The sequence below is a fragment of the Larus michahellis genome, chromosome 9 (assembly GCF_964199755.1).
Source record: "Larus michahellis chromosome 9, bLarMic1.1, whole genome shotgun sequence".
NCBI classification, from domain to species: domain Eukaryota; kingdom Metazoa; phylum Chordata; class Aves; order Charadriiformes; family Laridae; genus Larus; species Larus michahellis.
In genome coordinates this window covers 12,258,958-12,272,159 of record NC_133904.1, presented here as the reverse complement: position 1 = coordinate 12,272,159, position 13,202 = coordinate 12,258,958, and the positions used below count along the sequence as shown (strand labels likewise).

At 48.3% G+C, this 13,202-nt stretch overlaps 1 protein-coding gene across 2 annotated transcripts in view; it reads right to left on the bottom strand.

The window, feature by feature from the left end:
• The window catches only part of SHC4 (SHC adaptor protein 4), a 34,901-nt gene that overhangs the window by 16,119 nt on the left and 5,580 nt on the right, over positions 1 to 13,202 (bottom strand). For both annotated transcript variants that reach the window (XM_074601248.1, XM_074601249.1), the window contains exons 2-4: positions 8,403 to 8,473; positions 1,351 to 1,414; positions 349 to 468 (exon numbers count right to left, since the gene is read on the bottom strand). In XM_074601248.1, the coding sequence (XP_074457349.1) occupies positions 349 to 468; positions 1,351 to 1,414; positions 8,403 to 8,473 (255 nt within the window). The remainder of the gene's footprint in view (positions 1 to 348; positions 469 to 1,350; positions 1,415 to 8,402; positions 8,474 to 13,202) is intronic.

Genomic DNA, 13,202 nt, shown 5'->3' with positions numbered 1-13,202 from the left:
TTTTTTCCCTAGGACTTGTCAGAAACTCCAGTCAGGACTAGTGTCTTGTTTATCAGGCACTGTACAGGCAGAGACACAGAGAAACAGTTTGCCAAGTGCTTAAGAATCCCTCCCCATGGAGGACAGCATCATAAACAAAAAGGGCATGTGCTGCATGTCCCAGTTCCTCCAAAGTGCTCTCATTTTTAAATTCGGAGGCGTCATATAATTCAGCTTCACCAAGGCATGCACAAGAAGACTAAAAGGTGCTGCTTTCCCTTTGAAGCGCCCAGCCCTTCCTTCAGAAGCCACGAAATGAGGAGAACACAGTAGCGTGGAGAAAAGGACACTGATTTATATGTATCCTACCTGCTGCGTGTCAACATTAATCAAAGTCAGGCTGCTCGTTGAAATGGTCAGCTTTATATTCACGCCAGAAAACTGAAGGTTACTTTTGCCAAGTACAGAAGACAGAAACTTCACTGGAGGCTTTGAATAAAGAAACAAAAGCAAGAGGCTGTCAGCCGAGTCTGTCAGGGGCAGAAATGTATCAAAGTCAAGTAGATTTTACGATATCTTATTGAGAATTTCAATGCAGCAAGGATAATGGCTTGATCAAATGCAAATAGAACTTCTAACAAATATCAGCTTTGCATATAATACTTGTAGGCATGGGTTTTGTGTCAATAATGGGAAAAAAAGTTTTAAAGCAAAATCCCAGTGAGCTAAATGTTATAGCTGGCTCAGTAATTCAGAACGTGTAATTTTCTGCTGAACTCTGCTTCATTTCCTAGGGATGAAGCGTTTCTGAGTAAATCAAGAAATTCTCTCATGTATTCATTTTTCAGGAGCATGTTCATTCCTCCTGAGCCCCACAGTTACAGAAGGAAATCAGTAACTTCGGCTGGACACGACCCAACAGCAGCCATTGACGTTGCCCCTCACCGCATCCCAGTTATTAAATAAATGATCGACGCTTTAAACACCACCATTTTAGTTGCGTTTAATTGTTTTTTTATATAGATAACAATCAGGGTAACCCTCACAGTGAACGAGCTCCCTTTTGCTATCAATGTAGGCCTCCTACATTTTACCAGCCACAAGCTAAAACTTGTAAAGCACTGAGCACTGCGAAGGCTGGTAGGAGCAGGAACTCTGGGCAAAGAATTAGTCCGGAAGAAAATAAGGTACAGCACAGCCTCGGCCCCGAGCCCAGCAGGCTAAACACCCTGCTACAAGCACTCCGTCGTGTTATACCGAGTTCAGGTGGATTAATGTGCACTAACTCCAGCATGGACTGAAGGGAACCACGTATCCAGCTTACCAAAAGCAGATAAAGAAAATTAATCGTTCAGCTAAAACAGTATTTACCTTTCGCTTCTTTATAGCTCCATTTGTACCCGATACAGCTTCACACAGACGGCTTATTGCTTCCCTGCAAATAGAAAAATACAGCACAAACTCTTGGATCATTTCACATGCATCATCTGTAACAGGGCCAGCAACCCTGCGATTTATTGTTATCATCCCACTTATAAACGCTTAAATCTTCTGCAAGGTCTTTCACAGTTGTTTTTCTTTCTTCTTTCCTCCCACTGTTGAAAAAAAACCCCAAAACCTATTTCACAAAATACAATGATTCAGCAGCCTGGTTTGGGTTGATTCTTTTTCTTCATAAAACACATCAGTTTCACCTAATGAAACTTTGGGTTTTTTTTTAAAAAAAAAATCAACTAAGCACAAGAACCTCAAACAATCTAATGCATCCAAATCCTTTTTCTAAGCACAGTTGATTGATAGGTCCCTTGCTTGACAGGGAGGGGATCCTCCCTGCCTTAATCCTTCTTATTTCGAGCAGCTGGGTGCCTTGATTGCCTTTCTGGTGTTTGGGGTTTCTCGCTCTTAAAAAAAAAGTCGGGGCGGGGGTGGGGGAGGAGGTATCATCTGCTTCTCCCATTCTTTTTCAAATCTGAGGTCTCAGTTCTTTCCATCTCTGGCAGGTATTTCCCAAACTAGACATCCTTTCCAGCCACCCACTGTTCTCTACAGGCGCCTCTCAGGTAGGGGAGCAGAAGGGGAAGGTATAAAGCACTCACAGTGTTTATTGGTCTATATCACAGACAACTAAATTACACCTTTAATATAACATAGTGGCGCACTGCACCTATTTTCCACACTTGAACAAAGAAAATTCTGATATATGCTCCAGCAGGTGACTGGTTTGGACATATGGTGGAGCATTTGATTTCCCTGATTGGGGTTAGCACAGCCGCTGGGAAAAACCCTTTTGCTGGCAGTGACAGGCTTTCCCAGACTGATACTTACTGAAGTCAAAGGGAAAATGGTGACTTACTGGGCTGGGATGTGCTCAGCAAATTTCCTTAACCTTGCCTGGCCATCCTGCTCTGAGACGCAGCCCCCAGCATCCCCGGCTGCCCTGGCTCTCTGCCGTGGGGCTGCTGGGGCGAGTGGAGCTGCCGGGGTGAGCTGGGATGCTGGAGTGAGCTGGGATGCTGGTCCCCATCACCCTCACAGGCTTCAGTTCCCATATTGGGTGGTTTTATTTTGAGGCTTTCTCTCCTGGCTGAATTCAGACTTGGGCTTTTGAGGGTTGGGCTTTTGTTTTTTTTCTTAAGGGGAAGGGAATTAGGTTGTTTAATTACTTGTTTATGTTATTGAATTATTATCCAAAGAGCTAATTAGGAAACAAGCCAGTTAGGAAAGTTTGTCTGTTTCAGATCCTGGTGTATATGTGGGAGGAACACGCCACTGGGCTTCATTTCCCGAGAAAGTTTTGGTTCAGAAAGGCTAAAAAATACCAGGAGACCACACAACGGTGAGAGGCTCCAGCCAGCTATGTCCCACGAAGCAGAGGTGCCCCGGTGAGGAATGTGGTCCCCCCAGGACCCCGCGCCATGCCCGGGGAGCAGATCAGACCACATGTAAAGCCAGCATGGTGCTGGTGAACCACAGCATCGCTGCTGCCCCCTGCTCAGTGCCCCATAGACGTTGCTATGCTGACGGGCTACGTTCTTAAAGCACTGAAGATCAATGATGCTACATCAAGTATTCCTGCAGGAGAACATCCTGAGAAATTCGACCTGGAGACTCTCAAATGAATGGAGACCTCACCCATGGCAAAATAATAAAATGTGATTAATATGTTGAGTGAGAACAGCAGGGAAGAAGAGGAGCATCATCATGGGCCACATAACATGGGTCAGAAACCCAGCCTTTTAAACATTGCCTTTTTTTAGCCTTTTAAAGCAAAGCACTTCCTCCTGCACAGCTGAAAACATGCTTTTGAAGCAATTTCCTGATATCCTTCTTGTTTAGCTCCCGCTTTATTTGGGTGTTACCAGCAGAAAGGCCAAAACTAAGAAAAAAATAAATGGGAAAGGCATCCTGCAGGATGATCTTGCAGATTCCAATAATCAACTTGGAAAATGAGAGCTCATCTTCTCATTCAATATTAAAGGAAATTAAAATCAGAGCCAAGACATTAAGGCTACCGGGAGCCTTCAAGTCTAGCTCTACCTAGAAAGAAAACCAGATACAGAACAAATTGGAAAAACAGGGAAGTCGTCTATTTTGGTGACAAATGAGTACAGGCAGCCTACATGGAATAAGGACTTGTAGGCAAAGCTGCCAGCAGTGGACCCTGTTCTTGCACGAGCTGGCATGGTCACTGCCCACTTCACCACGCTCTGAAGCACTTGTTCTGCAAACGGGAACAAAAAGTAAGCAAATCATTTCTACTTGATAGTTTCTATTACCCCATTTTGATAGGGGAAATCATCTTCTCGCAGACATTTCTTACTGCGTATCTCTGGGTGGTTTTCCAGATGATCTAACAAGCCTCCTCTAGTGTTATTTCAAAGACGTAAAAAGCAGCAGTTTGGTAGCACTTTGCTGCTACAACTGGAACACTTCTAACCTTCAGTCATTTCCACAGGGCAGGCAGAAAATAAACTGGTTATGCCCATGATAAACTGAAATAGGATTTACTGTATCTGTGCTTTCTTCCTGGAAATCTGCCATTAATTCATTCTTACAGCCACCCATTTTCAACCAATTGTTCAGGGAAGTCTTTGCTTTTAGATCTGCCGGATGGCATATACCTGTGCATAGGTCGTGGAGTTAATCAGCTTGTCCCTGGATGAATGTGCAGCCTTATGGGTTCTGGCATTTGCTTGTCCGTTTGATATCTTCCAAATCTCAGGCAGTAGCAGAAAATGTGGCCCTGTTATTCCAGTCATGTTGTTGCGTTTTCTTTCTCTCCATCTTGTCATTGATCCAAAAGCAAAACACTTTGGGGTTTGGTTTTTCTTTGTTTTAAATCACCCTGAATGAGATAACTCCCCTTGTGTACCCTGCAGCAGCTCTTCTCAACTCTGGGAGCCACGGAATGAAACTGGGAAAGCTGTGAGGAATTTAAATTGTTGTTGTAGTTTAAGGCAAAGAAAATCTTGCTCCTCGATTCCTCAGGCATCTTCTGCCATTTGAAGTGGAATCACTGTCTGGGTCCTGCAGTGCCCACACAATTACATAAACAGGTCATTGTTTCATTGACACAGTTTTCACTTTCCGTAGTGAATGGAAGGGATTTGGGTCAGCTCTTTTCGCCATCCTTAAAAATATTACTCTGAAGCCCTTTGGTCCCCTGGGCTGTCACCAGCTGCAGACCTACCGCAGAGGTCCCGCCCCTGGCCCCAGCAGATGCCCATCCATTGCAGGGGGAGTTTCCCAGGGGTTATTCTGCTGAGCACCAACTCAGTGAGGATCAAGGCTGGCACAGTTCCCTGGGGACACCTCGGTGGGATCCCGGAGATAGCACGGGGAAGGGGAAGCAGGACCATTCCTCTTCGATTGGGACACGCAGGCTCCTGAGCACACAGCTGTGGGCAGCTCCTCACCACCTGGGCTGAGACACACCGAACTGGGACAGTGACTTTGGGAGCCAGCAGCACTGGGAATGTTTGCTCGCTCCCCAAAAAGCCTGGTGCAGCCCCCCATCCCTGCAGGGCACTGCTCCCTCTGCCCGCTGGGTTAGCAGACACCCAGATGGGCTGCAGCCATTTGGCGAGGGCTCAGCAAGCACTGGGGTGGGAGCAGGTGACAAGGACAGGCCCATTTTTGGCATCCATAAGCCCTTAGGTAAGCTCAGCTGTACAGTCAACAGGTTTTCTCTGGGTCTGCACCTCTGGAGTGAAACCCACTGCAGACGCTTCTCCAAGAGCATGAAGGAGAACAGCACGCTGGCAGTAACAGTGAGACGCTTTGTTTATTGTTCTCCCAAATGAGAGTAAAAGACGAGAGATGGGCTGATGTAAGCGAGTAAGCATGCTGTTGAAGATTTGCTTTTAAGCATCTAGGGCTCTGCCTACACTATCTAACAGAAAGGGATTGTGCGTCTCAACAAAGTTGAAATTAATCTTCCAAACAAAGTCAGCCTTCTTCCCCCAGCCCAACCCAGCAGCACGTTTCAGACGCCCTTCGTCCTTCGCTGCCTGACCAATTTCAAGTTAATGCCCCAACCTGGGATACAGAATCCCTTTTCCCATAAATGCCCAAATATAATGACTAATAATCAGCTTGACTTAACCGAGGTGGGAGACGTGCAAGAGGAAAAGAGCTGAAGGGCTGGACAAGGGAAGCGCACGTCAGGGTCCAGCAAAGGCAGGACCTACCACAGCACCGGAGCGACAACCCGAACACGTCAGGTACTGAGAACAGCAGGCACAGCACATGTATGGGTGACCATTCAAAAAAACACAAAGCCCCTCAAGCAGAGGAACCTGTTGCCCTCGTTGCTATTTCTCGGTGTTACTCTTGTTATCTACATGGAATTTGGGATCACAAATTTCTGCAAAATGGGAGGGATGTCCTAAGAGCGCGTGAGTTGGGTCACAGGCAGGCACAGTGGAGAGCTGGAAGAGAAAACTGCTGCAGCCAAATCTCCTCTGCCAACCTCCTCACCACACAGCCGCCGAGGGTGCAGAGCACCTCGGTGCCCAGCCCTTCCCTTGCAACGCTGCAGCCATTCGGCCGTACGGCATCTCTGCACCCCACAGGCATTCATAGCGCCGGAGGAGCCACAGTCTGCCTTCCCCCAGCCTGTGCCTGGGGAGTGGCTCTGAAAATGCAAGTCCAGCAAGAAACTAGAAAATAAATCCTTGACGCTCATCTCTTTTGACTCCTCACGGCACTTTGGCAAACACGAGTTTGTTGATCTTTCCAACATTCATGTGAGGTGGGTAAATGCTATCTTTAATTTTAGAGATCGGGAGACTAAGAATGCAAATACACATATAGCAAGGCAGGAAGGAGACATAATTAGAGACCCTTTCTACATCACTTTAAAACAGAAGATGCCTCTTTGTTTAGCGAAATGCCATCGGAGTAAAAATATTTTTTACCCCCAGTACAAATAACAGAGATGATTAAAATGGGATCATTTCCAATAACTCCTTGGTTGGTGCATTGTGCATGCCGTCTATAAACTTACTCCCTCAGGAGAACAATAGGGGAATAATCAATGTTATCTTTGCTCCAGTCAGCTTGTAATCGATCAAACTTTAAAGTTTGCATGCATGAGCTCAGCACTTCAGCATTCAGTTTGCAAACAGTTTAAGTTTTGAATTTCTCATGCACAAAAGAGCTCGTTAAGGTCAGCAGTGGCATATTTTTTAGGTGATGGAAATCTTTCCATTGTTAAGTTTTCACACAGCTCCAGTTAACAAAACCTTACTATTTGGGCCAAATTTAAGTTGGCAAGCTCTTGTCCCACAGTAATTCATGTTCCTTATTTTCCAGACAAACCATCCAAAGCTCTATTTTGTAAGCGTAGCAGCGTACGTTCTCCGTGTCTTGCAAATGGGAGATAACCTCGCTGTCTGGCCGAGGCTGTTGAAGAATCCAGTGACTCGGTCTGACAGTCCCGAGCAATCAGCCTGGCGCCAAGTGCGCTACGTGGCTCCTTCTGGTGGGTAAACGGCTGGGCTGAGGGAAGTGTATTTGTATCTCAGGCACTTCTTCATATCCACGTGCAGGAACTGGGGGAGTGCGCGCTTATGCTGATTGTAAATGTCAACAACCGCCGATTATGAATATAAAACAAATCGGGTAGCTTTTGAGTGCAGTATATAGGCATTTAAGGACTCAAGATTTTCAGTTTCTTCCTTTTAGTTGATAAGCCTGGGAGCCAATAGGTAAAAATGTTAACACTTATCTCTTCATGTTCCTTTCCTTTCTCCAGGATTTCTTTGATAGGAACACTTGAGGAAGCAAAAGAGCATCTGTAAATCACCCGCCAGCAGGAAGGAAGAGCTGGGCAGGCGCAGGACGCCTCAGCCACACTCCTGGCATCCTCAGCATGAACCATGCCAGGAAAATAGCTGAGGGGAGGAGGGAACAGGTCTAAGGCCGGGCCAAAATACTCTGCACCCACCCACCCTTCCCAAAAGCCTGTGGAGGTGCCGGGATGCCGGGCGGCTGCTGGGCTGCCCAGCGGAGCATTAGTCCTGGCTGCTGGACCATGAGCACATCCCAGCAGCACGCAGCGCTGCGAGCTGGAACGAGGGTGCTTATTTTGAGAACTCAAACACTCCCGCATTGACAAGAATAAACGTAAAAATAAAACTGGGCTTTTCTGTTCCTGATGGGACATTTCAACAACCCCACAGGTGTGTATATGAATAATCCACACCCAGCGACTGGCAGCAGTCTGCAACAGAAGTTGCAAACTTCTCAAAAGACCACAAAATATTTCACATTTAAACCACATTTGGTTGTATCTGAGAGCAAAATATTTATCTTTTTCTGATTTGCAGCCTGGAGACTTAGGCCTGCAGTGCGGTGGGAAATGGCTGTATTTCAACATGTTTTCCTCGTGACGCCACTTCCAGCTGAGCCTGGCCTTGGTGCAGATGGGGCCAAGCAGTGTCATACGGCTGATAAAAATTCATTAGAGGACTTTGCTAAATGGAGGGACCGATGGCACTTTCTGTGCTGGTGGGAAGTGGCGGGGCAGAGAGGCCAGCGAGCAGGCAGGCTCGCCACCTTGGCCACCCACAGCCGCGGCAGCACCAGCAGATTGAGCCGATGCCCTGGGTGACCCGGCTAGCCGGGAATGTCTGCGCCGTGCTGCGACTGCACGGGGAGGCTCCCCGCGTCCGGAACAAAAACTGGGAGAGAAATTAGGTCTGTGGCTGAAACAATTCATTTTCCAATGCAAATAGCCTATTGTAACGATCAAATAATTCAAATCATCACTTGGGGGAAAAAAAAAAACAAAACAAAACAAAACATGCAGACTCCTATTCAAAATTGTCCCAGAGCTTGGCACGCACCCCTGGCTTTATGCAGAAATTAGCACTCCGGTTTTTCATTCTTGCGCTGAATTTCCGTTTGATACCACCTACCTGGTGACCTGCGTTCGCGTGCCAAAGTCCAGCGACCTCATTGACTGCAGCACTTCAATACAGCCCATGTACTGGGGGAAAGAGAGAGACAGAGGGAAAGGAGGACTATGTTAATACCTCGCACGCAGGTAAGAGGAGGATCACAGAAGGAAACAAATGTGATTTCAGCCCACTAAGTATATGCAGAGCCACAGCCTAAATGGAAAATAAAATCAGCCATCCTAAGGCTGCTTCCTAAATAGATCTTGTTTTACTGAAAAGTGTAGAGAACAGCAATAAAGATACCAGTGCCTTCAACAACGTAGCACACAAGAAAAAGGTAAAGCATTCTGGGGACACAAAATCCAATCATTCCTTTTTTTCCAGTTCTGCTTACTCTCTCTGATTAGCCTGCGGCACTGAGCCAGGAGGAATAGATGAACGTTGGAGGGAAATTGCCCGGGAGCAGAGGGGCTCTGGGAGCCCTACAGGACCGATGCACACAGAGCCTCCGTGCAGAGGAGCTGAACATCCCTTCAGAGCAGGAGGCATTACTAGGCATGAGGAAAACCACTGGCTCCGTGCTGCTGCGCGTCTGATGACAAATAACCTCTGCAGAAGATGAAGGAGGTAGAGCTGCAATTCCAGCTCATAGCAACAGCTCTTAAGAGCCTGCACTACAAACTGACCTGCTTTAAATTAGAGGCTGACTCCCACACTTCTGTTGTGTGGGGCAGAGCTGGGGGCTTTTTCTATACTCGTTTGGGATTTGCATAGGACTAATTTTCAGAAACATCAAGACTGTGATGGCATGTCAGTCCTTTGATGTTATGTACAAACCTATGGAACATTTTCATCTCAATGAAGTGCGCTAGGCTAACTCTATCCACTAAGCTGACCTCTCCCAAAACATATCTTACTAATCCTTTCAGTGTTTCTGTTGATATCCATCTCTGTGCTGTTGAAGTGCTCCGACATCTCCATTTCACAAGGCTGGTGTAGGTCTGGGTCTCTTGGTTTGCATCCCCTCTTCCACAATGAATTCTCCCAGAGGGAAAAGGGCTTTTGGGAGCATCCTGCAGTGCTCAGGCAGTGACAGCCTGCCTGCGCAGACCTCTCCTGCAGAAAGGCAAAGCCTCTGGGATACAGCAGACAGGCTGGCAATCCCAGGCAGGGACATGTGTGCTCTGTCCTCTCGTTCTGAATGGATGGAGGAAACACTCTCGGTCCAGAGAAAGGTACTGTGGTACTGTATTCACCTCCTCTTCTTCACTTTGCCTGTGAATCGATTTTTCTGGTGGGCCATTCAGAAGGGGCTGGATTTAGGTATCTGATTCAGATCTTTTAGAGATGAGTGCGCGTGTTAAAAGGAGAACGTATGTGTGCAGTCAAGCAGGGATTCCACAACAATTGTATTATCCCTATTTTGGTTTCGTTCCAGATAGCAATGTAACCCTTGGGAGAACTCCAGAATTAGGTCAGAGCCCTGGAAGGACATCAATAAGAATCTGAAGGGTTAGCAGAACTGCTTCCCTAATGAACATTTAATGACTTTGTAAAGGACTCTGAGAGCTATCTTACTTGTTAAAGATATTCCTGCTTAATGGGAACAAAGCAAACATGGAAAATACGTCTACAGCCTCAGCTTGTAGCACAGTGGAGACCTCTGATCCTAAAGTATAAGGTCAGGCATCCTGTGAGCCAGTTGGCTGTTCCTCCATCCTCGAGAAAAGAAAGATTTAGAGGAGTAGGTGAGTCATATGCTGATAAGTGAGTCCCCATTGCATCCTGAACAGATGCGTGGGAAGCTACTCTAAGCAAAGATGAAAAATCAATATTAGGTTTTTGCATAAGTGACCCTGAATGAAGCTGAACTTATCAATGATTCACAAAAGACCTTTTTTTTTTTCGCCCCTTTAAAAGCCTGAGTAGGGAAGTGCATTAACATGGCACCTCACTGCATCCCTCATTTATTTTAGCTGCCGTTGGTTATCTAAACCAGCACAGTTAGTAATGGCTGAACCTTCACATCTCAGTAGGAGGGTACAGAGAACCAGCAGAGACCTGGGCTGGGGGACGCTGCAGGACTGGGACTGAGGAAGTCGGGGTCACAGAGCTGGGGAGAAGCCCATGGAGCACATAAAAGGACAATGGGATACCAGAAGCCTATTCAAGAAAACAAAAGACATTCTCTGAGAAAGAAAAAATAATTAACAAATAAACAGGGAAAACATTAACCCCTCCATAGCTGAGTCCAACGAGCAGCACGACCGGTGTACGAGAGAAAGGGGATGGCAGGAGACAAGAGCAATGCCAGTCTCAGAGACTTCTCTGCACCCCGATTCCAGTTCAGGCGGTGCCCCTGCTCCCCAGGCTGCATACCCCAAACACAGCTCCCACAAAAAGCTAGTGGGCTCATCTGGGGATGCGGGGTCGAGGCCAGCTCCCGCCTTCCTGCTGGAGGGAGGGTGAGGCTGAAGCATCGGCAGAGCAGCAGCCACGGGTGCCCTCCTGCAGCACCTGGGAGAGGCAGCCGCAGCAGCCTGCAGCCCTTGTCCCGGCATGGCCACCGTTGCCAAGACCCACCTGCCCCACAAGGAGCTCAAGCTATCTGCCAGCTGGTTTCGGAACATGGCCATAGTGATGCCGAGGGTTCAAAGGTGGTATCCAAGGAAGGGGCTTCATCTTCTGAAGCCCCGTGAAGGGGAGCATGGTTCGGCTTCACTGAGCTGCTAAGGGGAAGCCAGGGGGAAGCTGGATACAGGCACGAGGGTACTGTAACCAGCCCAGGGCAACAAGGACAGGTATAACTGCAGAATTCAGCTACCTATAGAAAAATAAATTACCAATACTGAAACAAGGCAAGCACTAAAGCCTTGACATCAACAACAAAAGCAGATGCTGAACCCACTGATCTGTTGGGAGAGGGAAAAGGAGAGGGAGAGGGAGACGAGAGGGCTCACTGGCCCCTGCTGGAAAGGGAATGGCTCCTCTAACGGTGATGTGCACGAAACTGTTCCCTGTCTCCCTGCAAAGGGCTGGGGGGAGCATCGGCACTGGGGGAGCTTCATCTCTCGGGTGTTAGAATCCGGAGGGTGCTCTGGGGCTGGCTGCCGTTTCCCCATGCTGCCGGGATGGCAGGGAGGTGGGGGGAGAGGAGGGCAATTACTGAAGATGCACACGTCTTTTCTCATCTGTTTACAAGAGATGATGGAGAATGACTGCAAACAGGATGAGGGACTGTGTGGGAGGAGATGTGAAGGCGCTAGGCAGGGCCTGTGTGAATAAGCTTTTCAGGCACCCTCTAATCCAGACCCACGTCTCATTTCATTCCCTGCCATAACGCAGTTAGTGGCTCCAGCTCCAGCGTGAATGACAGCCAGTGATTCACCCACAGGAATGATATGGGGAGCAGCACACGGAGCTCCTAATTAAACAACACAGCTGCAGCCTTGCAATTTTACCTATTAGTTAACAGGCATTAATTCATGCGTAACGCCAAGAGCAGCTCCCACAGACCCCACGGCCGACTAACAATGAATCCACGGGACAGAATTTGCTCGCAGAGGCAGTCAGGTAACATGCTGCCACAAAACAGCCTCTGTCCAAACATATGTGAGACTAGGTTCAAATTCCCTAAAGACATAACACAGCTGCCTGGGCAGGAACCCGCCACAAGCAGCAGTGCCGGGCGCACACGAGCGCGGTGGGGAGCTGACTCCCATGCAAGCATTCCTTTTCCCAGCACGGCTTTAACAAGGTGCTTTTTGAAGTGAGGGCAAAACCGTTTCTGAGCTTCCCACCACCCTCCTTCCTTGTGGGCAAGGTCTGCCCAGGGGATGACATGGCTCTCTGCCGCACGGGGCAGGCAGCTGCAGAGCAGTGGGGGAGTTTCACTTTGATTTGCTTGAATAATTCCCCTCTAGCTTGCGATGGATCTGGCGGGAAGGGAGACCAGGCAGAAGCAAGCAGCAGCCACTGGCACATGACAGGACAATGGCCCTGGAGTTATAAGGAGATAGGCCTTTGCCTTTTACACCAAGGAAAAATGACTTTTTCCTGGAACAGCCACAGCACTGCCTTCCCTGTGGCTGGCTGCTGGGCTCAGGGACACGCTCTCACGTGTTGTAACACCTGATTTGATATTCCCCAGCTTTCGCCCTGGCAGGAAGGTGAAGCACTGGCCTCCCTCCACGGACAGCACCAGGAGCCAGCCAGGGATGTGGGGAAGGAGCAACACACAGGTCACTGTAGCTTCGGTGGGGAAGTTTCCTCAGTCCTTCCTTAGACACTGCCTGTGGTGGCTTTGGGGCTGAAAAGCCACTCGTCCACTGGAAACCAGAGACTGCCGCAGCTACCCTGGCCGTGCCACCACCTTTCTGTCAGCTCCCAGGTTGTACCACACTGACAACCGGCCACTCAGCTCGGCTGCTCTCCTTGCAACACACAGTCGCATTTTACCAGGCTGGGTCAGCGCTACGTAACGCCATTAGCAGCCACGGGTCAGGCTGCTAATGAAGAGCTTTGCACCCTGCAGGACATTTGACCAGCTCATTCCTCAACCTAAACCACGCCAGCTTCCTCCAGCAAACACCAACCACTTCAGAGCCGAAAGTGAAGCCGGCAGAGCCTGCTCTCCATCCCTCCTGAGGGAGGCGGAGAGGTGAAGGCAGCCCACAGCGTCAGCCACGCACCACCGCAGGCGTGGGTACTGCTGGGGAACCACTGAGAGAGCACAAAACCCAGGCAGAACAGGCTGGAAAACAGACTGGACAGCTTCATGGAAGAAAAAAGCCCAAAGACTATTAAGCACACAAAAAA